Source organism: Nomia melanderi, chromosome 7 (genome assembly GCF_051020985.1).
Source record: "Nomia melanderi isolate GNS246 chromosome 7, iyNomMela1, whole genome shotgun sequence".
In the NCBI taxonomy this organism is placed as follows: domain Eukaryota; kingdom Metazoa; phylum Arthropoda; class Insecta; order Hymenoptera; family Halictidae; genus Nomia; species Nomia melanderi.
This window is the reverse complement of record NC_135005.1, coordinates 8,352,120-8,375,216: the sequence shown is the minus strand read 5'-3', so window position 1 is coordinate 8,375,216 and position 23,097 is coordinate 8,352,120. Positions and strand designations below refer to the sequence as shown.

The 23,097-nt window shown below is 33.5% G+C and overlaps 3 protein-coding genes and 1 long non-coding RNA gene across 17 annotated transcripts; 3 read left to right on the top strand and 1 right to left on the bottom strand.

Moving 5' to 3' along the window:
- The first annotated feature begins 1,433 nt into the window (after window positions 1-1,433).
- Window positions 1,434-3,618, top strand: LOC143174705 (uncharacterized). Of its 3 annotated transcripts, XR_012998934.1 has the most exons (4): window positions 1,434-1,549; window positions 1,678-2,221; window positions 2,807-2,973; window positions 3,050-3,618. It is a non-coding gene; the product is annotated as an uncharacterized LOC143174705 (long non-coding RNA). The 3 variants fall into 3 exon arrangements; XR_012998932.1 differs by having other exon boundaries at window positions 1,678-2,973; XR_012998933.1 differs by having other exon boundaries at window positions 1,440-1,549; window positions 1,653-2,973.
- A 174-nt stretch (window positions 3,619-3,792) lies between these two features.
- Reg-5 (Rhythmically expressed gene 5) lies at window positions 3,793-12,678 on the top strand. Of its 10 annotated transcripts, none has more exons than XM_031970540.2 (5): window positions 5,271-5,598; window positions 6,220-6,716; window positions 7,444-7,615; window positions 7,794-7,883; window positions 10,803-12,678. In XM_031970540.2, the coding sequence occupies exons 2-5, from the start codon at window positions 6,531-6,533 to the stop codon at window positions 11,165-11,167; spliced, it is 813 nt and encodes a 270-aa protein (XP_031826400.1). In that variant the 5' UTR covers window positions 5,271-5,598; window positions 6,220-6,530; the 3' UTR covers window positions 11,168-12,678. The 10 variants fall into 10 exon arrangements, with proteins under 10 accessions (XP_031826402.1, XP_031826400.1, XP_031826405.1 ...); XM_031970547.2 differs by having other exon boundaries at window positions 5,279-5,598; window positions 6,220-6,276; XM_031970542.2 differs by lacking the exons at window positions 5,271-5,598; window positions 6,220-6,716 and adding an exon at window positions 3,793-4,256.
- A 672-nt stretch (window positions 12,679-13,350) lies between these two features.
- On the top strand, window positions 13,351-17,967 carry flr (actin-interacting protein 1 flr). The gene is made up of 13 exons (XM_076369030.1): window positions 13,351-13,528; window positions 14,382-14,503; window positions 14,605-14,695; window positions 14,788-14,935; window positions 15,008-15,175; window positions 15,374-15,542; window positions 15,670-15,798; window positions 15,885-15,989; window positions 16,060-16,380; window positions 16,461-16,580; window positions 16,664-16,822; window positions 17,206-17,356; window positions 17,467-17,967. The coding sequence occupies exons 1-13, from the start codon at window positions 13,513-13,515 to the stop codon at window positions 17,574-17,576; spliced, it is 1,809 nt and encodes a 602-aa protein (XP_076225145.1). The 5' UTR covers window positions 13,351-13,512; the 3' UTR covers window positions 17,577-17,967.
- On the bottom strand, window positions 17,640-22,647 carry LOC116424159 (uncharacterized). 3 transcript variants are annotated; one of them, XM_076369033.1, is made up of 5 exons: window positions 22,384-22,647; window positions 22,084-22,312; window positions 21,560-21,751; window positions 21,281-21,457; window positions 17,640-19,443 (listed from the first exon to the last, which is right to left on the bottom strand). In XM_076369033.1, the coding sequence occupies exons 3-5, from the start codon at window positions 21,740-21,742 to the stop codon at window positions 18,778-18,780; spliced, it is 1,026 nt and encodes a 341-aa protein (XP_076225148.1). In that variant the 5' UTR covers window positions 21,743-21,751; window positions 22,084-22,312; window positions 22,384-22,647; the 3' UTR covers window positions 17,640-18,777. The 3 variants fall into 3 exon arrangements, with proteins under 3 accessions (XP_076225148.1, XP_076225147.1, XP_076225146.1); XM_076369032.1 differs by having other exon boundaries at window positions 22,431-22,647; XM_076369031.1 differs by lacking the exon at window positions 22,084-22,312 and having other exon boundaries at window positions 22,431-22,644.
- Window positions 22,648-23,097: the final 450 nt, after the last annotated feature.

Sequence of the window (23,097 nt, the reverse complement as noted above, 5' to 3'; positions counted from 1 at the left end):
GTTTTCCTAAAGAATTTTGTGTAGATTATATACTATTTTAAAAATGCTACAACGTTCAGACAACAGGTGCGATTAACGTATGCAAGTACATGTGATTCCATATTGCGACTGATTTATTTGAATAATCTATAACATAAGCTATTTACTCCTCCCTAAGGAAAACTATAATTTTGAAAAACAACAATAATCACCCTAATAATCACTGACCCTTTCCGCTAATCTTAAAGATGAACCGCTTCAACGAGCGAAACGCAAACTTTTATTCGTACGATTTAACGTTTAAACCAAAGTTGGAACGAAGTGTGTTCGTGACGACTGTAAACGCTTCACGGTTCGGGAACAAAGAAAAATAGTTGTGGGAACGATGGGGTTCACCGTGTAAGAGCAACAAATGCGAAAATCGACTTCTGCGTCTCAGTGTACAATAGACATTGTATCCAGTACTTTCAGTTTGCTACACACTATATTTTGATACCTTCAAATTCATTTTTTGGTTATTGTTTACTGTGCATATGTAATTATTATTAATTTTACTTTCAAGGTAAAATATCTTACAGCAAAAACTAATGAAATAATTCGAAGAATTCGGAAAAAATTCAAGTTATGTATATACTGTTGTTGATTTATTGAACACATGGACGAATTATTGATAAATGTTTATTATCAAATTTTTAATGCATTTGACAAGCGTGCTTCACGTAACTAGGAAAAGGCGGTGAATCCATTAAAATAGTTGATCCATTAAAAATCAATCACGATTTATCGAGAGCTTCCTTGACCCCTTTACGCAATTTCTGCACAGTTGCTCTTTAAAACAGTTGAAATCGCTTGGATTCCTGAGAACGTTCCATGGATCAGAGGTAGCAGCGAGTCCGTGAATACACAGACACGTTTGATCGTGCACGATTAATCGATTTGGAAAGTAGAACACTACCATATACGATTTTTCTAAGAATAATCTATTTGGGCAAATTGTTGAATCTAACTATAGTGTATTTATCGTCCATGCGTTGATTTACCGACCGAGACACCGATAAATTACTGTTGCGTTCATAAGTTGATAAGTAATTCTTAACTGCCAAGCGAAGAAATTGAAATTTTTAAAATAATATACTCGATTTTGTATACCTATCGTAACTGGTAACGATCATTATTAAAAATATAAATATTTCTTGTGGTCGATTATTTAAGACCAATGATACTTAGAAACAGTGTTTCCACTGTACACGATAATCACGTCGAAAAGTTTGAGAACCTCTTACTTAGATCTATTCTCGTTAGATACGAATGACATAATAGTCGGATGACTGCATGCTGACTGTTAAATGTGCAGCGAACTTGCGAGATAGTAGAGATTACCTGGAACGACACTGGTTGCCGTAACAACCGAGTACTCGTCATTGCCGGTGCTTAGATGCACACATAATGCGAATCATAGTTTCGTAGTACGCATCTGCGCCAGTGCAAACTTTTCTTGTCGAAAAAGAAAGCTTCAAGTTACTGGACTCATTATATTCAGTGAAGTTATTATTCCAAGTATAGGTTAAAGGTAAAGTAACCTCATTGATTGACTAATCAATTTCTTCAGAAAAGATTCAGAAAAAATTATTAAAAAAATCCAAGAAAAAAATTTTTTAAAAATCCATTACAAGTAAAAACAGGTTTACGTTCTTTAAGTCCCGACGTTGGTCATCCCCATGGGGAAGTATTACCACCACAAAAGAAATGGATCGAGACGTAGAAACATACATATATGTGTTTTACACGTACCGGCGTTACATTTGCAATCTCCTTTGGCATTAAAGGGCACGATAATCAGCTATATTCGCCTGTACGTATCGTTAAAAACGTAATGAATATTTTTTTCGACGCGAGCTAAATTATGTTCAGGAATTGCAGTTGCAAATGTTGAAATACGCAACACGGAGACGTTTATGGTTACGTTATAATTATGTGGCTTTGTAACACAAAAGGATGGAAACTGCGAAAGTGAAATTAGGGAACAATGTATAAATGTGATTTCTACGCAACGAATGGGCAATAGAATATTAGATTCGCATCTTTGATGATAGTATCAGGGGAATGTAAGCGGGCAACGATTTTAATTATCATTCCCTTCGTGTACCATCACCAACGTGCGTTACGTGTGCCTTCAAGAGCTATCATTGTAACACAAGGGACGATCATTCTCCATACTTTATCGCTCACACGTTATAAATAGGTAATTAATTTAAGTGATTCCATACTTAGTAGTAACCATATATAAGTGTAAAGCTACAATAAATTATAATTCAGTAATAATAATAATAATAATAATTTGTTTAATATATATTTAATATATGATTATTATTATTATTGTTAAAGTACTTGAATTTATTACTAACGAAGAAAAAAAGAAAGACGGAAATTATTTTGATCTGGATATTATAAGAATTTCAGTTAAATTGTAACCGTGACGGTATTAACATTGCCATCTAAATAATGCGATATTTTCCGTGAAACACCACTTTCTCTACGTCAAAGCATCGCCAAACAACGCGGTTAATTAATAATCAGTATTTCTCTACGAATATTAATTTATAGTCCAACCAATGACCCACGTCATTAAGATCCTTGAACGCCTGTATATATATTTTTTATACAATAATAAATCGTAAATAAGCGTAGCATTGGCGATATAGGCACCGCTTAATATATCTATGAAGACGATGTGCAGTATTAGCTGCAGAAAACTATAATTTTGCGACCAGTAAAATTTTTGCACTGAATTGTTCCCGAAACACAGTCGAGTTCATTGTAACTGTAGCACACAGGTCCTCGTACTAAAGTACGTGTATCAACAAATGTTCGTTGAACTTGAAACATTTCGAAGGACGTGGAAACCTGAAGAATGCGATTCTAAGGACCTAACTCGAACGAGCTGGAAGAACCGGATGAACAAGATTGAGCCGTTTCCAGTCAGATCCCCAGCAGGTTTTCTCAATTTCCCCTCGTATACCGTTTCTAACCCGTTTCTAATTAAAATCAACTAACAGATACAGTTTTTCAGTTTGTCAATTACAAGTGTCACCGACAACCGACACGACCGGCACTGAAACGTTGGAAATTATATTTAACCAGTCAACCGTGGAATTCTGCCTTAAAAATTTCTCGCAGGATGTATAATAAAATCAATCAACGACGAGTATACACTTCGAACGCAGGACAAATGCACTCTCTAATATACATTGAAACGGGAAACTAAAGCAAAACGAAAAAGAACTACACGTGTATCTAAAAAAAAGAAGTAATTGTTAAAGAAGTTAATATTATTTTAGATTCTGAGATGACGAGTGGTGTACACCAGTAAAACTTATACACTGGTTACGACGGCAAACGAAGTTTCCCTTCGTATAAACAAGGCAAATAGAAGTTACATCTATGCTCAACTTTTTATTAGCAACTTCATTGTTTCACCAATTCTTTATTCCCATATCACTCATTATAAAAACAAAAAAACAGTTACTAGTAAATAAAAAGTTTATCGACAGCGTATCTTTCTCTATCGAGTTCATTATGCCGAGAAAAAGAGCTACAAAACCACGTGGCTCCATTGTTTTGAAATTTTGAATGCATCAAGCGGAGATCGATTTCAGAAAATCATTATTTTTTATTTCGCACGAAAGTTTCTATTGGCCCGGTGACGTCCTGGAAAGACGTAAACACTGGAAGAAACCGTGGACTCTGCTCCTGAAAGTAGGGTGGAGAGGGGGCCGTAGGGTGGGCGCGCAGACGTCACTGGTACGAGACATATAATCCAGCGATCGAAGGGGAGCAGGCCAGTTTGCACAGACCGCTCAAGTGGAATGTGTAGTCGTGCCGTTTCGCGCGTTCGATTCCACGTGAACTTTCATCGACAACGGTGCCGTTGATATTTCGTCGAGCAACGAATATTCTATATTGGCGAACGCTCTTCTACGTAACCCATTGCACTTCGAGGCGGTGTTTCCTCTGAGAAGTTCTGAGGTGTTCGAACGCCAAACTTTGTATACATAACACACACACACACACACTTTTGTGCGATACGTTGAACAAGCCGTGTGTAAAAAGTGTGCTCTCCGGACTATCGGGACGGACAAAAAAGAAGTGAAATGTCTACGATGAGAAATTCCAGAACATTTGTGATTTTCGCCGTTGCCCTGACACTCGGATGCCATACCCTATGCGTCACTGGTTCCGCGATACCGATGTGGGAATTTCTCTCACGGGATGAAAAAGTACGTATTGTTCGAAGGTTTTGTCATTTGTAATTCGCGCGATTAGTAGAAAAATTGTAACTGAATGCTGCTCCAGTGTCCTTGCTTCTCTCGATTGTTTCACAGCAGCTGTGTGGTTCTAATGGAATTGATCTTGTCTGGAAAAGTGGCCGAAGACTGTTGATTTAAGGACGCTTTTTCTTTTTCATTTATAGCGGATACGCATCGTTATGATATCATTTTAAATAGTTAATAGTGTAGATTGTTTTTAATAATATTTATGAGTTAAAAAGTAAAATATTTGGACAAATGTATAGGTTCTTGGGTTATAGTAAATATATATCTAAGAATTTAAGTTCTTTTGGTAATTTATATTATACATTTGAAATATGAAATTGAAGTATTTCGTTTCATACTTTACATTATCTCGAAATTTTCCCGTCTATTTGAAATATCGTTTTATCCGAACTGTATGACATTAATAGTTCAAATAGTATTTAAAATATTTTTTTTCAAAATATTAAGTCTTTTCATAAGTAATATCGGTTTTTGATCTTTGTATTATTTAATGTTCGTAGTTGATTAATCAAGTAATATAAACTTGATCGAAGAATGGGAAAAGGTCATACATAACTATGGTCAGTAAGTAAGAACTTTTTACACTAGAAGTTTGCATAGAAAACGACGTTATGAGATGACCTAGCATAACTTATCTCTGATACTTAATTTCTTTTACAATTATAGAAACCTAGTAATAAAAATAAAAATGGAAACCTCTAAAGTTTTGTATTTTTAAACGTTACAAAAGTGGCAATTATCAATTTTCGAAAGAAGTAAAGGAGTAATTTTGTTTACTTTTTCAATAATACAGGCCCACCCTGTTGATGGCCAAATAATATTGGCAAAATCAAACTTTCACCGAACACCATCGGCTGTATTTGCTGAAAATTCTTTCCCCGTACATTTGTACAGTCCAGTCGGGTGCAATTGCGCGAGCGCGCCTCGGACATTGACTTTTCTCGTGACATTGCGCCGTTCTTGTTGCGTTATTTTTTTTCCCCCCATCGAAATACTCTCAAGCGCAGAAGTTGACGATCAGTGATTTCACTGGTGCACTTTAACGAACATTTCTCAAGTTGTTCGATGTGTACGACTAAAACTACAACATTCTCATAGAAAATTTTCTAATTCAAATCCAATCTTGAAATTGCATAATTATTCAAATCAACCACGAATTATTATCATGTTCACAACATGTACAAAGTGTGTAGTGTGTTATGAAAAAAAAGGACTTTGAGTCAAAGTCATTATCGTAATTACAATTATAGGCAATTATAGGAATCGATACAATGGCACGATGGTTGTAAGTTTCCCATGATAACGAACAGTGGAATATAGGTTATCTCAAGTGAAAATTTATTCCGACTCGGTATAACAGATATATTTATTGTATTTGTGGAAGTTAAGATTTGTTTTATGTTCTGGGATTCCGTTTATGGTTGTATTCAGAGGTATTTCTCTTAAGCGAGGAAAAAAGCGTGAAATTCATTTCATCGCCTCGCGTGCATTACAAATATTATGGCCGCTTGCGGCATACGCGCCAGTAAAAGCAGTTGCTCGTTCAATTGAAGTTCAAGAACGCTCTCTTTATTCACGCTTGGATTGAACTTGTATACCACAGTCGCTAATCGACTTTAAGTAGCTTAACATGTATTATTAACTTATAGTATCAAAAAAATTATACAATCAAAACAATAATAATAATACGTATACACACACATTTTTATATTACACATATATATTTCTGTAAAACCGAAAAGTGAATGAAGCGATGGATATATGATATATGATGAATATAAAAATATTATATTTACGGTCAACTTCAAATCATACATGTTAGGTTATCACATAACCTCTTTATCTCTTCGTACCAATTATCAATACAACTATCATCCCAGTTGTCTCGACTTTCTCTTGTTTCCAGAATCCTTTAGGAGACGGTACAATGATCCGCCATCGATCACGTCGTCGATCTATCTAGGTCAGCACCGGAAATCGTGCATCCTTGCCCATCTAGTCCGTCGAGACTCAAACGTATCGCGTAGTGCGTCGCGCGTAAAATATAACCGATGTTCTTGTAACCAATTAAACCATGACCGTCGACAACATTTTGATTTCCATTAAATCATCGGTTTTCTTTTTTCTTTTTATTAAAATCTTTCATTTCATTTTCGAAATGCAAAGCGAATAAGACATTCATAACATATTTTAAGGGCGAGAAATCGAGATTTATAAATGGCGTGTCTATCACGGAGACCGGTACCATTGGGAAGTGTCTCGAAAAGATTCCACCGTTATGCAAGCAGTCTGTCGTCAACAGTTGGACATATTTTTCCCCACTTTTTCGCCCCGCCGTTAGGACGTGCGTTTTCGAGAGGGTCGAAAGCTGTTACGGAAACACATATCATTAGAAATTCTAAGGTCGAGCATTCTCGTAACCATTTATCCATAGATGGAGCCAAAAGAGTGTGGACACCCGGATTATTGCGCTTTACGTTACGAACACGAACGGGGGCATGTTTCGCGGCGACGGTTAGAATTTATCGTGACGAAAACGAAAAAAAGGCGTGTATCGCAATCAGGCCCGATACGTGACGGACAGCGGAGCCACGGCTCGCATATATATTTGTTTGTTATAACTGTCGTGTAACCGATATCCCGCGCGTTACACATTGCCGAGTTTCACCGGACGCGCGCGGAATGCATTGGCGTACGGAATGGAAAACAGCTTTCGCGATGATCGATACTTTGTATGAAACAAAGGAAAAATTCGCTGACGATCTACCGGTTTTTCCACGTTTATTTACCGTTGATTATTATTTTTAAGAAAGCGCCTATACATCTGTGTGTACTGTTCAATATAATTACTATACTGTAGTTTAATATAATTACTACAAAGAATAATTTGAAATGATTCTTTTAATTTAAAAAAGATGTATATATTAAAATTCGATTATCGATCGGTACATTTTTAAACAGTTTGCTTTTGACCCTTTGCATAATTGACCCATAATTGTTTTCCTAATTAAATTCATAAAAATTACTTGTAGAAATGTTATTTTTCTAATCATTGATTACATTCGAGATAGAGCAGTAATTTTAAAAACGATTGAATATTTCATGCTTAATGTTATTTATTTTGTTTCAGATTAGCCATCTATTCAGAATGTTCAGCCAACAGGTAGCCAAGTTTTGTGCGGATTCTTCGATGCCGGACTGCAACAAAAATTTATTGGTCTCCAGTCTACGGAATTTAGCCAACATGGATGATACTGTTCTTGATAAATTAGATCCGTATCAGCACGGCGCAAAGGAAATGAGTAAGCGCAGTCTTTGATAACGTTTTGATTGCTATTATGGCTTTATTTGAGAAATTCAAATAATTCGTGCAGGTCGTGGGTAAACAGCTTGCGACCTGAACGGCAAGAATCATTTGTGTTTCGATCAATGAATAATTATTTTGTGTTATAAGTAATTAATACTGATTTTCTGCCGCAGTATGGCGTGCTATGGCGAAGAACGGGTTTTCGACGAGGACTGGCCACGAACCGGATGACTCCTACTTCACAACCGGATTTGATTCGTTAGGTATGTATGCAACTTTAATTAAATTTCATTTCATTTAAATTAATTTAATGCCACTATATAGGCTTTCCTTTAAACCGCGTTTCAAGTAAAAAAGAACCATTACAATACTCTTCTTCTATCTAAGCTTTTATATGGTAACGCGATATTTTTATTTATCGAGTAACAATTGAATAAATGATAATATCTTCATTTAACTCATTCAATTGTTACTTAATGCGAAATATAACATATCAGTATTATAATATTGCACTTTGCGATTTGCAAGCTATTAAACAGAATACTAAAGAAATTAAAATCCATTGAAGCGAATGGAACAAAACGTCGACGGTACGATGTAAAATAAAAAGTGATGAAACTAAATAAATTCACGATTCAGAAAATGAATGAAATTATGATTCAGGGAGGAAACGAGATGCAAATGGCGAATTAAAAATCGATGAAAGATTCAACAGGAGGATGAATTAATAATCGACGAAAAATTCGAGTTTACCCGAAATTCATTACATGCCTTAGGAAATGTTAAACACCGACGCGGGAATCGAAGAGTGGGTTCATAAACTCGCGAGAGCGGGTTTATTAGCGGAGCGTAGTTCGAGTAAAGAGATAACTCAATGTACCGCATGAAGGATAATTAGCGAGTGAAAGTTTCGATCGATAGGAGATCAAAACCTGTTTGTGAATGAGATTAGCTTGTCCCCGCAGGATTGCATTACGGGCAAGCGAACAAGCGAGCTGATTGGCGGGACGCGCTAATTAACCTTTACATTAACCGTGAAAATTGAAATGGCAGGGAACGCTGGCGACTCTACGGGGGTATAGTAATTTATTGGCCGGGATCTGAGTCCGATACTCGTGACCCGAGACGAACGAACGAACGAACCAACGAACAAAAACAAAAACAAATGGCGCCGCGAGAAAGTTCCAGCCACCGTCTCAATCGCTTTCGTTCCACTAGAAAGTTTTTTTTCCATCTTTTCCCCTGAACGAGATCGCGTTTTGATAGCGCGCGACGCTCGTTCTCGGATCGACCGCTTTTCTTCAGTGCACTTTCACCCAATCCACCCGATGCGGCGACGTTCGAGTGATTTCGGGTCTGTTTTTAACCGTGCCGGATCGAAATCAGTCTAGTTACATACGAACCGATGATACGAAGCGAGAACGCGGGTATTGATGCTGCGGACAGTCGGAAAGAGGTCAATTTCTTCAAAAGCACTTTCACGTTTTCTCCAAGGAGCAACACGCCAGCATGCTCGTTCCCGAGGAAAGCATCGCGCGAATTCTCTTCGAATGTGCCGGGAATTACTCAAACAAAAAAATAAGTTCGGAATTGAAATGAACCGTCGAACGAAGTAATTAGAGGCCGAAACACGTCGGAAAATCCCGTTTCCGTGAATCGAAAAATGAGGTTTCACTTTTTCTAGGACTACCAGTATGTGCATCTTGACGCGTGCACATGAATCTTCGTATCTGTTCGCGCGATCCATTGAGTTTCACTTCGACGGACTTCCTTGTATAATGACGGTAACTGATCTATTTACGAAAAAAATGTTTTGTGTACTTACATCCATGTATACGTGTATGCAAATGCGTTAATGGAGAAAGGAAGGTGTACCGAGAGAACGAGGCAAGATAGTTAATTTGTACTACTCCCGGAAAAAGTATATCGAACAAATTTATATTATTTGTATTATATGGAACGCGGTAAATGTTTCAGTTAACCCTTTCTCTTATAATATCCTGTCAGACACGCGATAAAAATTTCAAACTGGATACAACAAATTGAAATGTTATTTATTTATTTTTAACATAAATTGAATATTACTCGTGTATCGTCTATCTTTAACCTTTAGAGTAAACGTAGACAGAGAATAAGTACAATATTCTTTCCTTTTGCTACCAAATTGTCAATGATAATGTAGTCTTATCAAGCACAGTTGCGAAAGAAATCACAGGGTTAGGGATTAACACGTTAACTGCCAATGGTAGTCATCGTTGATCAGAGCTTTTAAATTGCATGAAAACAATTGCAATAAGAAAATTGATATCGGATAAAAATATTTAGTATCATAGGTAACTAACCAATAGTGAAACATTAGATACCAAGTCAGTAATAATTGTTTCTAGTACTATTTGTCATTTTTAAGGAAGAATAAATACTAATACACAAAACGCTTAAAATTCTCATGGTGGTGAACGTGTTAATAGTGGTAGAAGAACATAGTCCCTTCGTGTAAGTAATATTTTCCAGAATATTTCATGTAAGCGAGCAATCTGCGTTAGCAATTTTGATCGAACAACTTTCTACCAAGGGTAGCGTTTGCGAAACTCTATCGTTTTTGTTCGGTGTTCGAGGAACTATGTACTTACATATGTACTTATAAACGGCGAGGCATCTCGGAATCGTTGAGATTCCTACACGTCCCTTCGAAGAGTCCTTGCGGAGAATAATCATGGACCGACGATCGATCTGCCGGAAGTAGGAAGCATCGATGCAGCCCAGCGGGAAAATATTACGCATTGAATTATCATAATGCGGAGGTCACGTCCATGTTAAAAAATGACTCTCGTGTCCGTATAAGCGGCGCGAACGATGCGTTTAGACATGGTCGGTCCCGGCCGTGCTGAAAATATTTACGACCAGTAAGCATTGGGATCCGTTGTCCGTTACGTTTAAATTCACGTCTCATAAAAACGCGAATTTGCTCACCGAGCAATCACCTTGTTGATTTCAAATTAATACTAATGGCACGATTCTACGTTAAGCTCATCGACAACTTTGGAACCCTGTGATGCGCATACATACGTAGAAAATTCCAATCGCGTGTGTTCCCCCTATTACATTGAATTAGCTGAAATTCAGATTTCTATAATTGTATGCATTGTAATATTTAATTGTAAACATTTCTTTTATCATTACAGCCACCAGTGACAGCGAAACAAACGGCCTGAGCGAGGAAACAGCTCCGTCGCGTGACTACGTTCGACCACCTGCGGAGCACACAGGTCCATATCTGGTCGGACCAATGGTAATCCGCGTCTATCCGGACGGTCGACCGGTTCCAGAGGACTCTACGCGTCCATTGCCACGCGACGAAGACATCGAAGAGTATAGGCACCCTCGAGTGCCGTCGGTCGAAGAACTCGAAGCTGACAGGAGCTCGTTCTACGGCAAAGGATCAATGGGAAGCACGTTTTCCCAGACTAAAAATCATCGGCACGGCGCACCATTCGACAGACGGTTATTTCAGGAGGTTATCGCGAAACGCAAAATACGATATTTCTGAAGGAACGCGACTTATCATTGAAGAATGTACATAGCATCGTCGTAGACGATTTGGATGCCGGAATTGGCGGGTACGAGGCGAAGAACGTATTCTCCCGTGCGCACACACGCTGTGTAATCTCGCTTCTTTAAACACGGCCATGGAATGCTTATGGATGGTAATCGCATAAAATGCATCATTCGACTGAATTATAACTGAACCTGGTCTTTCATGATGCAGATTGGAGGCAGAATCATTTGTTAGACAGATGTAGGTAAACCCTACATGTCAGAATTAACATCTAATAGAGGTGTTTCTTATAATAGGAACTATTTACAGAATTTTAGTCGTAAAGAGTTTCCCTCTTTCATACATATTTCATCTTTAAAGAGATATGCTACTGGTCAACAGTATGGGTCTGCTTTCATCAAATGGGATTACTGTCGTAAGGGCAACATTTCAGTTGATCCTGTACTTTGATCAATAGTGTACGTAATAAATGAGCAAATGGGTGATATTTTTTAAATAACTTGCATTGTTAATTGTCCATTAACACACCTCTGGAAATCTAAAGTTAGCGATGGTGGGTTTAAAAAGACTGTTTCTGCGAACAACATTCTTACTGTTTTTTAATTAACGTTTAATAGGAAACCTTGTCAGTTTTTAAAATAATATAAACGTATATAACAACGTATGAGCTATTAATTGACGATTGGTCGGCCATTAAGGTCTATATTTTCATCGTTGTTAATGATTTTAGGTATCTGTCCAACTCTACTGTATATAATTTGCTTATGTACACATTTACTCGCTTTCACACACGAATTGTCGCCGACCATGAATATTTTCAATCGTACCTTCTCATTCATTTATTATTTATTTCATCATTCCTATAATTGCTATTTATTTTTGCATCGCATCCGTTTAGAATTTCAATGTATAATTATTATAGTTTCATTAATTAAACGCACCGATCATTTGATTCCGCGAGAGATATTCTCAATTATAATTACCCTATTATCTTTTGTTTTTTTATAAGATGTCTGCCAATATGACGTAAGGGAACTTACCTCGCTGAAAATTTGTTTTCATGCTTAACGCGAAATACATATATCTAGTGTAATATTAAACGGGAGATATTTTTATGTGTAAAATATAGTGTAATTTATAGACGTCATGTGATTGAGTTTTAATGGTAAAATACGATCTTTTTATTTTTGGCACACCGCAATATTTGCACAAAATTTAACAGTTCACAATATAGTCCAATTTATCAAATAATGTCTATATTTGTATACGCGTAATGCACGTGATATTTTATAACACATTACATTTTTTCTAGCAACTGAAGTCTTTTCTATACGTGTTACATGTATATAGTAAGTTAGATTTTATATACAAAGTCTTATATTTACGTATGTAAAACTCGATTAGATTGCTATTATAGAAAAACTACAAGCGTAAACGATTATTATATTTTCAAATTTGTATATATGACTTGCAATAAAATGTGATATTTCATTTCGATAGTATTTTGTGTCCATAGTATTTTGTCTTTGTAAAGAAACCCTTTAACTATATTTAGTAAATTCGATTATCTTTTCCCCAAAATCTAAAGTCCGTGATGAGCAGTTGAATGTCAAAAAACAAGTAGAATTATCCTAATACGAAATAACCGGAAAACCGGAATGAGATTACTCCTGAATTATTTTTATTCGTGGTTTCAATTTGAACTTGATCTAGTTTACTGTTAGTGTCCTGTCCAGTATTGAAAGGATCACTTATTTTATATTCCGTACATCGCGAAAATCGATCAAATGTGATATATTACTTTATTCTCAAATGATTTCAGGGTGTTCGAATTAAAAGTTTCTCAATTTTTAATATTGTAGGATAGTTTTATTTCTTATGTACATTTGTCGTTGCTTAATTGATACATAACGCATTTGAAAATGGCGCCAAATGCATTTTCTTGCGTAATTTACAGCTTTCATAATATTTTATACTTCATGATCAATTCAATTTTCTATAGAGCATATTAATAAAGACACATTGCTTATCTAATCAAATTTAACGATATATAGTTACGTAATTATTTTCACTATGTTCTTATATTACTTTGCACTCACGAAGTGAAAATATTTCTTCAGATTAAAAAATTGTATTTTAGATTGTACTGGTCCGCAATAGTTCACCTTCTATATTTTCTATATTCCATGCCTCAGCTAAATAAGGCAAGGGCGGAACAAGTATTTCGGTAGATAGTGTATGGGGGGGCGGCAGAAAGAGATACGAAGGAGGCATTGAACTGATTCTCATTGTTGAGTTTTTCAAGTATTATTTAGAAAAAAATAAAAGGGATAAAAATGTCCTATGAAACAAGTAAGTAACATTGAACCGTTTTGATAGTTATAATTATCTATTTGATAATTTTATTACTAGTCTTTTTATGTGAATATCATTCTTTTTAATTTTCCGGTTGCTTATCTCGAGTCAAATCATAACACTTTAAATGCATCAGTGATTCACATACATTATCTTAAGATGGATTGAATGCATAACATTTCAGAATTTATTTAGCCACGTATGCTAGTTCACTGTACTAGTCATGGTATAACTTTTATTTTTTTATTTTGTAGTGCGGTATTATTTAGATCTCGCTATCTTGCAATTTATTTAATACTACTTCAAACTTATCTTTTTACACTGTTCACATAGATATGACTAATACTTGAGATAGTTATCTCTTATCAAATTCAATGCTATTATATTTTAACTGTATATGAAAAAAAATTTACAATGTCAATGAAATTTAATTAAAAATTTTTTTAATTAAGTTTTATTTTCCTGTAGTACATTTATAATATAATATAAGTGTGCTTATTATAGAGTTGTTACACTTGTCATACTTGTAAATACACATACACAATACAATTAAATAAAATCCAATAGTGAAATTTTCTGTGAAATATTGAAATTGAATCATTATAATTTTAGATCAAGGTATAGTTTGCATGCTCAAAATAATTTCAAATATTATGTGCTGGACTTATGCCAATGTGTCAAGAAAGTGTATTTTAGTTCCAGTCGAAAAATATATTTTATTACATAGTTACTTTTCGTAATTTCATATATATTAAGAAACTAATCATTTAAATTAATCATACAGTGTTATTATAATATTTTACAAAATTGTTTAAAATTTTTTTCTTTAATATCCTTATCATATTTGCAGAATACATTTTTGCTACATTGCCCAGGACACAAAGAGGACAACCCCTTGTTTTAGGTGCTGATCCTAAAGGGAAGAACTTTTTGTATACTAATGGCAACAGTGTTATCATTAGAAACATTGATGTGAGTATATTAATTTTATTTAACTTCTGTTTAAATTTGTTTATTTTTATTAAAACATCACTTTTTACAATAATATATACATACAATTTAATATTTTGTAGAATCCAGCCATTGCGGATATTTATACGGAACATTCTTGTCCAGTTAATGTTGCAAAGTATTCTCCAAGTGGATTCTACATTGCATCGGGAGGTATGCCAAATTTTAGAGAAAAGTTATTCCTGAAAATATTGTGTGTACATATATAATGATATAGGTGAAATATATACAATTTCTTATTTTAGACCAATCTGGTAAAGTACGTATTTGGGATACTGTTAATAAAGAACACATTTTGAAGAATGAATTTCACCCCATTGGAGGACCCATTAAAGACATAGCATGGTCACCTGATAATCAGCGTATGGTAGTAGTTGGAGAGGGAAGGGAGAGGTAATTAGCAGAATATTTTATTAATGTAGTTTCAGATTTAATAATGAATTTGTTTTTTATGTACAAATATAGATTTGGTCATGTATTCATGGCAGAAACCGGTACATCTGTAGGTGAAATTTCTGGTCAGAGTAAATCCATTAACTCTTGCGACTTCAGACCCGCAAGACCATTTAGACTGATCACTGGAAGCGAGGATAACACCATTGCTGTTTTCGAAGGGCCACCATTTAAATTTAAGTAAGTACCTGCAATACAATATATGTAAAAGGTACATCAAAGTTTTGATTCGCATGTAATATTTACCATTCAAAAAAAGTAAAAGAAACATTTATGTTTATTTTTTTATTAAGTAAGTGATCCAAATACTTTAAACAATAGTTAAGATTTACAGATTTCATATATGTCGCAAACTAAGTTTATTTTTTGTTTACGTAGAATGACCAAGCAGGAACACACTAGATTTGTTCAAGCTGTCCGTTACTCGCCTAGCGGTAATCTGTTTGCATCTGCAGGATTTGACGGGAAAGTATTTATTTATGATGGTACAACTTCAGACTTAGTTGGAGAAGTTGGATCACCAGCTCATCAAGGCGGAGTATATGGAGTAAGGAAATTAACTATTCTTCCATACTGTGGCTTATAAAATTTTTCTTAATAAAATTATTGGATCAACATTGCCTAGTGAATATACTACTGTATATACTATTTATTAATTTATTGCAAATTTGTAGGTAGCTTGGAAATCTGATGGTACACAATTATTAACTGCCTCTGGAGATAAAACATGTAAACTATGGGATGTGGAAACTCGTTCCCTCATTAGCGAATTTAATATGGGATCAGCAGTCGATGATCAACAGGCATGACGTTATTAGTTTATTACGAAGAAATTTTTACTATTAGTTACTATCGTATGTAAAACCTTCACTTATTTTTCTTGTTTTAGGTCAGCTGTTTGTGGCAAGGAAAACATTTACTTTCTGTGTCATTAAGTGGATTTATTAATTATCTCGATGTCGACAATCCCGATAAACCAATTAGAATAATCAAGGTAATACAATTGAAATATGTAGGTAATAACAATATTTTTTTCAAATAAATTTTATCGTTACAATTTTTAGGGTCATAATAAACCAATAACAGTATTAACATTGAGTCCTGATAGAAGTACAATTTATACTGGATCTCACGACGGATACATTACCAATTGGAACGCAAGTACAGGAGAAAATGAACGTGTTCAAGGTCACGGACATGGAAATCAAATTAACGGCATGAAGGCTGCAAAGAATTTGCTTTATACCGCTGGTATTGACGACTCTCTAAGAACAGTGGAAATTGCTACGAACGCTTATGTAGACACATCTGCTATTAAGCTAGACTCCCAACCACGAGGTTTAGATATTTACAATGACATTGTTGTAATTGCAACTGTTAGGCAGGTAAAATCATCTTGCAAATTTATTATAATTTAATTTCTTAATGATTCCTTATTCTTAGGTAATAATGATCTTACTTTTAGATCACTGTTATTCAAGATGGCCGGAAGGTATCAAATGTACCTATTGATTACGAACCTTCCTGTGTGTCAATTAATCAGGACAATGGCGATGTAGCAATAGGAGCTATATCGGACAATACAGTAAGTTTATTTTTTAATTCATATTTCTATTCGATCATATGAATTTTGAATTTGCTACAATAACTTTTTAATATCATTTTCAGGTTCGTATTTATACATTATCAGGCACAAGTCTGACTCCCAAAACTGAATTGGAACATTTAGGTCCAGTCACGGATGTTTCTTACAGCCCTGATAGTAAATATTTGGTGGCTTGCGATGCGAACAGAAAAGTGATTCTTTATGTTGTTCCAGAATATAAGGTAAAATCAATTCTAGTATTTAAAGATATTATAAAAACTAAAATTCTTACTATTTACGTACAACTTCAAAAGCAAATCATTAACCGCTTTTATATCATATACGCCATTACATACTCAGTGCAGCATTTTACTATTGCTAGTAATGTAAATTTATATTTCACGCTTCTAATGTACATAGTGCGATTAATATCTATTATGGGCAAAACATATATGTAACTGCTAGTACATCTGTGTCTCACATACAAATTTCTTTGTAATAATTGCTCTTCCTAAACGCTTGTGGGAATCTTAGAGGGTGAGTAGCGCTTTCGCTTCAAATTTATAGCTGAACAAGCATAAACGTTAGTTTTTTAAAAATTACTCAATAAAATGTTACTTTGCAGCTCGCGCACAATAGAGAATGGGGTTTCCACAACGCAAGAGTGAATTCCGTAGCATGGTCTCCTGATTCAACTATGGTTGCAAGCGGTAGCCTAGATACAACGATCATTATTTGGAGCGTCACAAATCCAGCAAAGCATACTATTATTAAAAGTAAGTATATTTAGATTTCACCTTTTTTTAAGTTATCTAGATTTCTCACAGCATTCTGAAATTATATCTAAAGAAAAAGTGAACTTGTAACAGAAATGTGTTTATTTCAGATGCTCATCCACAAAGTCAAATAACACGTTTAGTTTGGCTTGATGAGGAAACACTGATCTCAGTTGGACAGGACTGCAACACTAAGATATGGCGTATAGAAAAGATTTAATTAATTTTTGATATTTCCTATTCTTCGTTTTTTTTTTTTTTTGAGAGCTTATCTTTGGATGCATTTTATTTATTTTGTAGTCGAAGGACGTTATGTATTATTTTTTAATACGATCCTTGAATATGATCGATCAGATTATACTGTGATCTTTTTTATATTCGATACACGAAAAAGGAATTATCAAAACTATCGATAAACAAAAATCACCGCGATACTTTTTTACATTTTTGCGCGTCGTCAATTATAAATAACATTTTTACATACTGTAATTATTTTTTAAATATTTACAGCGTAACGGTAAAAAGCAGTGTTGTTTGATCCTTTGACTTTTACTGGATAATTGTAAAAAGAATTGATTGTGAAAGAAAAATGAAATCAAAAAACAAAAATATTTATTGTCTAATCTGTCTTTATTAAAACAGCGTAACGATAACAAGAAAACAGTAACAATTCGAACACTAAGGGTCTCAGAGGAACGCGATCACACCTTTTAAATTATTTGTACATTTAAAAACAAAATAATCGAGGCATTATATATATATTCACATATATATATAATAATTTATATATATGTATATATCAACTTGCCCTATTCTTAATCAGTCTAGTACTGAATATCTCTTACAAAGATGAGGTACATAAGTTTTTATATTGAATCGTTTTCTTAAGTTTTCACGTTTAATAAAATATTCAACTTTTATATTCAACAGTGATGTTCACCTTATCCATGGAAACACAGTTAAGGTATCATAAAAATCTGAAGAGTCTTTATATTGCTTTGTATGTTTTTTTTCTTTTCTAATTTATATTACTTAACGCTATATTAGATTTTCTCCGACTAAATTGCGACAATGTGACTGATCTGTAATTAAAGGAAACATACCACTTACTTAAGGAAGCACTTTAAGAACTTTATAGTAAAAATCAAAATACTTTCACAGCAATACCATCTGTTCTGAACCGAAAATCTGGTACTCGAAAGAAAGAAATATTCTAATAAATAAATGACAAAAATCAAAATATTTGCAACCATATTTTCAATTTTAAATCTCGATTTTTTTTTAGTTAATAGAATACTTAGATCTAAGTTGAGTAACACATCATTAACTTTTTTTTTGATAAAGATATAACCTAAAAGAAGGGCGTGATACAAATCAAGATATCTATAATAATAACAATAATAATAATAATAAAATAGTTTCTATGGTTTCGGTGTACTGTATCGTGAACGTTTTTGCGGTGATGCTACCGGATGTCTATAAGAAACATGTTTCCTAAGAGCGTCACGTGATCTTGAAACGTGTGAACAGGCTGTACAACTATACGAACTATTACTATGAGTTTCCATGTGTACTCGCAAATTATATTGATTACTTAATTGTTTCCCACAGATAAGGCAAGTCACACTAGATTTATTATAATTTTGTGATGTTCTACCACTGACGGAACTCGTAAGAAACTTGAAATTTGCGTCCCAAACAGGTGGCGGTTTCGTGTCTTCTACTGGAGTAATCTGATCTTCTAAAACTGGTGTACTTTCATCCATTCCGCTATCTGAATATCCTTGTTCGGTATACTTATTAGACGAAGCATTAACAGAAGGAATACTGATTTTTTCTCTCTGATTTAACTTTGCATTAATAGAATAATAAGGCTTTGTCTTTACACAGTATGGTATACTTTCTTGATCATTAAACGTCTCTTCTGTATTCTCTGTTGTTTCTGTAGCCAGAACTGTCTCTAAAGATTCGCCGCTGGTGATACTATCTTTACTTTCCTTTTTTATCGGTGGTTCAGATAATGTTTTTTCTTGTAATTGTATTGGAGGGGGTTGAACATATAAACCATTGTCGTGTCGGGAATTTTTCTGTAAAAAAAAAAACAATCGAAAGAATAGTAATTATGAGTACTAGGGATATTAACGTTTAATCAAAAATACAAACTATTTTTATTTCACATGATACAATTTTTATTTTTCAAGTTTTCTGTTCTACCTAGCCTCTGAGATAACTAAATATTTTTTTGTATTGAAAAATGTTCATAGTTTATGATTTCAAGATTTTCAAGATTATTATACAATTTATATACAATATGTATATATACTTTTAGATAGATTCAAATTGATTTTTTGTTCTTTTTTTAGCATGTTATTTCTGTGTAAAAGTTTCCATGCGATCTTTTCTTCCCTTCTGATGAACGTAAGACTGTTAAATATGTATACATTGATTCTAAATGTTTGTTATAGCCACTCTTGACTAAAAAAAAAAAGTATTAAGCATTATTTCAATGCAATGTAGATGTTGTATAAGAAAAAAAAAGAAAAGTAAGACTTAATAGTTCTAAAATATCTACCAAGTTTAGTCATGTAGAGATTTTTGGAGAAAGCTATTTTAGATATACCTGTAAACTCATTCTATGGGGAAAGGTTCCATGGGATGCATCCACTTGCATTTAGTTGCAACACACACAACGACCTTGATCTCGTGGATATCGTTTATATTCATTATCGTTCCTTCGATGCACGTATGAACATAACATGTGTAGTAGGTAATTCCATCGTGAGGTACTTCTTGAGGAACGACAGTGAATGTATTTAAGTGACCTGAACAAAACAACACGATCATAGGGTAATATAAAGATTAAGAAAGGAGGAAGCGAATATGCAATTTGTTTCAGATAGTATTCTTTTTTTTATAATACTTTATAAAGAAAGTGATTTTAATCTTTAGTATTTGAGAATGTAATTAATGCCCTCTATTAATTATATTACATGCGAATTATGAATATAATGAAAGAAATGTAGAAAGTAATGAAGTCATGAAATTTAAACTGTAAAAAGTAAAACTTTGCAAAATTTTTGGTAAAAAATTTAAATATTTAAAGCATACTTTAATTTTAAATTAGTTTCAGTATAATAAATATAAAATTCTATATATATTTAATAAATAATTTTTAAATGATTGCATTTGCCGGTCAATACAACCAGAATGTTTATGGAAATTTAAACACTTTATTAAACGCACAAAATAATATATATATATATATATATATATTGTTATTATTATTGTACACTATTATGTTTGTACATTTTTTAAAGATGTTATCTATATTTTTGTATGTCAGGTGACACAAGGAAATAATTATCAGCAAGGAATTGCTAATATTTATATAAGGCGTTCAAAAAAATGCATGCTTTGTTACTTATTTTATGCAAATCACACTGAGACAAGCTTCATTGGATAATTAATAGTAGTTTATCAGATAATACTAAATACCTGTTGCTATCATAACTTAACACAATTGGATACAGTGTAATTATTGCTTATAAATTAGCGTGAAAATATAATCTTAAATTTTAATTACTAAAAAGAGCAATAAAATTAATTATTTAAAATTCATATTATGCTATTTTGAATTTTGCAAGAAATTAATTACATAATATGTATACTTAAAATGCAATCATGCATTCCATGTGCAAAGCAATAAAATGAGAGGTTTGGTAGAACAGTCGTAGAATTAAAAAAAAGAAAAAAAAAGAATAGAAAAAAGGTATACCAGAGATATGCATTCAAATAAAACAATAAAGTATTAAGTAAATCTATAATATTATTAACTATAATGTAAACTTACCAGTCCAAAAATGTTTTATGCAACCATTGCTTTGTATATTTATTAATAAATAAAACACATATGAGATTTCTTACCCCAGCTATATCTGCTAGTCCACGAATATGCAGAGTATCTGCCATAGCCAAAAGTGCAGGCAATTGTTCTTGATAAATATTCACCTCGCCATTATACATAAAGGTGACAAGTGCACATAAATTTGCATATTCCATGCCCGGTAATACAATTACAGGATGTTGCAAAGAACTTAAATCCTAAAAATTCATTTATACCGATATAATATAATAACGTATAACATTAACTTCTGTAGACGATATTTCCACATTCAAGAATTTAGATAACTGTACTGTGAATACCTTAAATAATTCTTTAAAATAGTAACTACAAGCTGAAAGTATAATTTTGTGCGCATGTATATGCCTGCCACCTGCGCTTAGCGTGACATCTGTTAAATAACCACCGTCAAGCAATTTAGGAAGAGAGCTCAAAAGCGTATTTTGAAAATTGTGCCACCGTAAACAAAATTGTTGACCCTCCATATTTCTGTGCTGTGAATCAAAATTTTGTGGAGCTTAATAATTTATTTATATCGAATAACTATTCAATTGATAAATTTCTATTTCATCATATAAAAATATGTCTACGTTGTAATTCATATAATAATCTGTAATTAATTTGAATGTTATAATGAAAGAAAAAATATCAAAATGAGAGTATAAAGAACAATACTTATTACAATAAAAATGTTTTTAATTATGCAAACAAACTGCCAGAATAAAATAAATAACTGAACCAACGATAAACGTTAAATAAAATAGTTTTGAAGATATTGCTTCTCCATATGGTTTACTGATCATTAATATGTACTGATGATAATTACATTGCAATGAAATTAGTCTTTGCAGAAACACTGTTCTGAACAAGGTTATGTGTCTGACGACTCTTAATAAAACGGCAAAAAATTTCGTTGCGTCTGAATCAGTCTATTTGTGCCGGACGGAAGGATAGTTGCGTTACTGCTGGTGGAGCAGTTCGAGAGATAGACAATACTATTTATTTAATCAGGCTGCAGGTTCCAGCCAAGTCTATTATTGTACACTCGGGTATGGCTGGAGGAAAGGACAGATATTAGCTCGTAAATTCATAGAAAACAAGCGTCCATTTCCCCCACAATAATTACCCAAAAATTCACTGAAACTGTGATACAGAGTTTAATTTTATTCTTACCCTCACTTCAATAAACTCCGTTTGATAAATTCGATAAACGTATTCTTTATACGACACTTCACTTCCATCTGGCAAACCTCGCCATAATCACCCGTAACGTAGAAAAAAATATAGTCTGTTCGACGTGTGATTGTGTCTTCTAGTTTGACCATTAGAGGGCTACGAACAAATTGTTTATTCTCACAAGTACAGCAATCAACACGACGATATTACAAGAAACGATGTTCTTATCTATGACACAAGTTTTGTGGCGCGTGCCACAGCGCCACTCATTTTGGTATTAACTTATTTAAATTTGTGATTTAATAAAATTTTTTTGATTTTTAGAATATTCATAAAGAAGAATATTCGTAAACCATAAGTAGACTATATTGTAAATGAGAATTTTGTTTTTATAATAACTTACTGAAAGCAAAACGAGAATGCAGAATTATTATGTCCAGCAATATAATATGCCAATGTGCTTCTTTTTCTAAAGAAGGAATTATTATAGAGAAACTTTTATAAAATTACAAAAAGTTGTAAAAGTAGATATAGTATCCTTTTACCTTCCATATAAAATAGAATTTTTAAATGTTACACGTCGTTGAATTTGATCTTATGAGAATTATCTAATTGTTTAAAATTAATTTAGAAAAAGGTTTTATAGAATTTTCATCGATATTTA

Bases quoted from the DNA above. Each gene is read 5' to 3' on its own strand.
- LOC116424159 (XM_076369033.1), bottom strand. From the start codon at position 21,742: ATGGAGGGTCAACAATTTTGTTTACGGTGGCACAATTTTCAAAATACG. The intron at 21,458-21,559 runs GTATTCACAGTA...ATGAATTTTTAG, and splicing joins ATTTTAAAGAATTATTTAAG to GATTTAAGTTCTTTGCAACA. The intron at 19,444-21,280 runs GTAAGAAATCTC...TTTTTTTTACAG, and splicing joins GACTAGCAGATATAGCTGGG to AAAAATTCCCGACACGACAA.
- Reg-5 (XM_031970540.2), top strand. From the start codon at position 6,531: ATGGCGTGTCTATCACGGAGACCGGTACCATTGGGAAGTGTCTCGAAA. The intron at 7,616-7,793 runs GTAAGCGCAGTC...TTTCTGCCGCAG, and splicing joins GCACGGCGCAAAGGAAATGA to TATGGCGTGCTATGGCGAAG. The intron at 7,884-10,802 runs GTATGTATGCAA...TTATCATTACAG, and splicing joins AACCGGATTTGATTCGTTAG to CCACCAGTGACAGCGAAACA.
- flr (XM_076369030.1), top strand. The intron at 15,543-15,669 runs GTAAGGAAATTA...GCAAATTTGTAG, and splicing joins ATCAAGGCGGAGTATATGGA to GTAGCTTGGAAATCTGATGG. The intron at 16,823-17,205 runs GTAAAATCAATT...GTTACTTTGCAG, and splicing joins ATGTTGTTCCAGAATATAAG to CTCGCGCACAATAGAGAATG.